Here is a 4,243-nt window from a genome sequence, read left to right as displayed (position 1 = left end):
TCACTGTTGCTGCCGACATGCAAGCAGCCAACATAAAGCTGACCATGAGAGAAACATGGCTCTCCCAAATGTATTCCCGCCACAGACAGTGTTTGACCCTGCGCTTTGTTAATTGACATTGCGAAACATGGCCTTACTGGGAACTGGGACCTCCGAAATATGAAAGGTAGGTCTGCTCCTGATGGGAAAAGATGCATCCTAGGTATGAGCACAACGTTGCCTCGACCGCACCCTGTGATAATGGTGGCCTCAATCAGATTGGGAGATAAGGACTTAACGATCAAACGTGTGCCATTGCATTGTTTTGGGGGAACCAAATTTCTAATGAGCATTATAGGGGCACCAAATTTAAGTTTGAGAATGTCTGGTGGTAGTCCGGGGGGCTCAAAGGAATTGAGTACCTCTATTGGATAATTGATGACGTCCTCTGGATCAGGAGTTGTATCGATAGACTGATATACATAGACATCCCCAGGAATGAGTTTTAGCACTTCATCATTAATATGGTGAACAGTTTTATTCCTCGGGGCCAGAATAGCCCTTTGGTCAATCCAATCCATAATTAGCTTGTAGATCTGGGAACACTGCATCAGAAGGCGTTTTAACAATGGTACAAATGGAATCAATGGCAATATTACCATTTTCATCCCCTGGTATTTTGCCTTCGCCAAATGCAAGGAGGGTGTGAGAAAATGCTGCTGATGTGATATCACGTCGCATATGAGCACACATATTGGTGTGAAGTTTGAGAGTCTTCACCAGTGGGCACGATGTGGATAACTTAAGACACGCACATACTGCATCAGCTCTAGTCCCTTTGGGAATAACGGGAAGTGTTTGTCGGAAGTACCCTGAAAGAAGAAGTGTTATGCCTGCCATGGGAGCTAAAGAGTGTTTGATGTCTCTGAGAGATCTATCTAGTGCCTCAAGAGCACCTCTGTGGGCCATCATGCATTCATCCCAAACGATAAGCTTGCATCGTCTGAAGACTTCTGCCTGATTGGAGCTGTTACTGATGTTGCAAGCTTGGTGTCTCAGTGTTCGCTAAGTCAAGCGGGAGCTTGAAAGTGGAGTGAGCTGTCCTGCCGCCTGGCAACAAAGTAGCCGCAATTCCAGATGATGCCACAGCTAGGGCAATGCCTTGTGTTCACCTAATTTCAGCCAATATTAATTTGTTGACAAAAGTTTTCCCAGTGACCCAGGCAAGCTCGTCAACATTAAAACATGTCTCACGCAGCAAATGTGAAGACAGAGTGTTTGTGCCTTCCCAGTTTGTTGAAGGTAGGCCATAGACCGGCAAGGCACTACCGTCCATATCAAGTACAGTATCTTCGATTTCAAGCAGCGCCTGTTGTTGTAAATGAGGTCAGTGTACCCAACCTCCATTGATGGATGTAGCGATTGAGCGTGACACAGGAAATCTTCAGACATATAATCTTTGTAGGTAAGCCATAAAGAGGCGGGATTAGCCAAGTCACACCATAGTAGTAGAATAGCGAAAAGCGATCTGAATTTTTTAGGAGATTTTAACGAAACACCCTCTGCCATAGTGGCGCCCCATTGTGAATCATCCTCCAAAAGTCGACGCCGAAAACAGGCTTCGCGGAAAGTATCACATAATACACCATCAACAGTTCTGATGTCTTGAAAACTTTGTGGGCCTAAAACCTCATGGAGAAGGCGCAGGTGAAAACACTCATGTTGGTTTGGAGGTACAGTGTAGACTCTTCCTAGACAACTGTTAAACTTGACGCCAGGATGTCCTTCAACATCCTGACCCGACTTCCTACGCACCCAATTGTTGTTTGACCACACGTAGTAGGACGGGACCTGAGGGTATAAAAGTGTTTTAGCAAATGTGTCAAGTTGGCAAAGCCTAAAGAAACCGGTCAAAGTTGTTTGATTTGGATTTGCCGCCAATTCAGCTGCAGTCTGTTCAGTAAAGTAAGTTCGCTGGCCATTTTCCAAATGAACCGCTAGTTGTATGATGGCGGGGTGCCTTTGGTGAAGTGGAAACCCGAATATCCGCCAAAAAGCTTTACCACTGCTTATGTACCGACCTGCCAAGTACTGTGACACCTCGTCCATGCTATTAGTGGGACTGAACCCAGGACCATGTGTTTGGAACGTAGTTTGTTACCACACAGCCACACCTGCCCCTATGTATGTGTGTGTGTGTGTGTGTGTGCATATATGTGTATGGGTAGATATATTATGCATGTATATATGTGTATATATATGTGTACATATTACATGTACATCTATATATATACATCTACACATAAAATACAAAATACAAAGTTATATCTTGATATCGCTAGTGATAACAATACTCAAAATATATAACAGACTGGAATTGTAGGCCCGTCTCTTGCAATTTCGATCAATTGGATCTTGTCCTCCCTCTTGTATAGAAGTGTACGGCTGCAGCGAAATTCCTTTTTGGACAGCTGCAGCGAAATTCATTTTTGGACTTTCTTCTATCGAAGGCATTTAAACAAAAATGCTTCCATAAAGACGGTGAAAATATTGTCAATTTCCCCAAACAGGGACACAATTCAATTTTTAAACAATAACCAAAGCCTCTTCTCCGAAAGGGGGAGGGTTACAGTTTACAATTATTTAACAAATGCAACACAACAACGTTTCCCTGACGAGGAACCAACAAACGTGATTACAATAGTCAAACAGTAATAATAATAACAACAAACCTTTTTAATTTATCCCCATTTATGTGAAACCACTTATTCAAGTTCAAGTCATTGATGCAATTTTATACGAATTGCTAATACACACACACACACATATATATATATATATATAATAAGGGTGAAAAATTGAATATTAATTTGATTAAAATGAATTGAAAACCAGTGGTGTTGCATATAAGACCATAGCGGATCTTCCTCTAGCAAAAAGGATGACCAGTATTAATGGCTCATCCCTGTTATATAAATACTTTCACTTTAATTGTTGCACACTTGCAAAGAGAAAGTAGGAGAAAGTGTGGTGGTAATGGAAGGAGTGAAGCACTTGAAATGAGAGAGGCAAATCATAAAATATTGAGTTTTCTCGAATTTTTGCTTAATTGGGGGTCAAATTGAAAAAACTTTACATGCCATGACCCAATCGAATCTACTTGGAAAAATCATAGGTAAATTCCAATTGAAGAAATTCTATATTGTAGAATTGTATTAAAAAGAAACATGGGAACAGGCAGAGAAAATCTGCCTTTTATCATAAGACTAGCAGTATCGCCCGGCGTTGCTCAGGTTTGTTTCGACCCGCTGGAATTGGAAATTTTGAAAAGTAAAAATGTTGCATTATGTAGCTTGTTATTCTCTTCAAGTGAACATTTTTCTGGTTGAAATACACCGAAAAGTGGCGACACAGCAGTGATAAAATCGTAAAAAATAGGGATTTTCATAGAAAAAAGCACCTTTTTTATGTAAATAATTTTTGGTGTTAACATGGTCCGATTTGAATTTTATCTTCTACGGAAGGAAGAGCAACCCTTCTATCATACTCTCAATTTTGGTCAACTTGCGCCGCAGGGTCTCGGAGGAGATAGTGTTAGTTGAAGGCTACCAAACCTGGCGCACACAGACAACTTCAGCTTTATATAGAGAGAGAGATAACACACACATTAATACACATACATACACACACACACACATGTATGTATGGATGTATGTATGTATATATGTACATCTGTCCACTTCTTGCCATCCTTCACTTCCTACACACACACACACACACACACACCACACACACACACACACACACACACACCTTAGCTTACAATTTTCTTTCAACAATTGACACTGTCATATATGTATATGTTTGCGTGTCTATGTGTGTAAAGAGAAAGTGGGAGAAAGTGTGGTAATAGGCAGAGTAAAGCCTTTGAAGTGAGAGAGGGAAATCGTAAAATATTGAGTTTTCTCGAATTTTTGCTTAATTGGGGGTGAAGTTGAAAGAAATTTATATGCCATGACCGAATGGAATGTACTTGGAAAAATCATAGGTAAACTCTAATTGAAGAAATTGTGTGAGGAATAAATCGTTATGTATTTATTTGTTTCTGTTTGCTCTGTATTTGTTTTGAGTAGTGGTTTAAGGTACACTTGCAAAGAGAAAGTAGGAGAAATTATGGTAATAGCAGGAGTGAAGCAGTTGAAATTAGAGAAGCAAATCGTAAAATATTTACTTTTCTCGAATTTTTGCTTAATTGGGGGTCAAA

The 4,243-nt window shown here is 40.4% G+C and overlaps 1 protein-coding gene across 1 annotated transcript; it reads right to left on the bottom strand.

Annotated features, from left to right (window-relative positions):
• Positions 1–1,380: 1,380 nt before the first annotated feature.
• Positions 1,381–2,088, bottom strand: LOC115230614 (the record flags this gene model as incomplete). The annotated part of the gene is made up of 1 exon (XM_029800752.1): positions 1,381–2,088. A coding segment is annotated over exon 1 (708 nt), but the record flags the coding sequence as incomplete, so codon positions are not given.
• Between the last annotated feature and the right edge of the window lie 2,155 nt (positions 2,089–4,243).

The sequence above is a fragment of the Octopus sinensis genome, unplaced genomic scaffold, assembly GCF_006345805.1.
Source record: "Octopus sinensis unplaced genomic scaffold, ASM634580v1 Contig15913, whole genome shotgun sequence".
In the NCBI taxonomy this organism is placed as follows: domain Eukaryota; kingdom Metazoa; phylum Mollusca; class Cephalopoda; order Octopoda; family Octopodidae; genus Octopus; species Octopus sinensis.
This window is presented reverse-complemented; position numbering and strand designations above follow the sequence as displayed.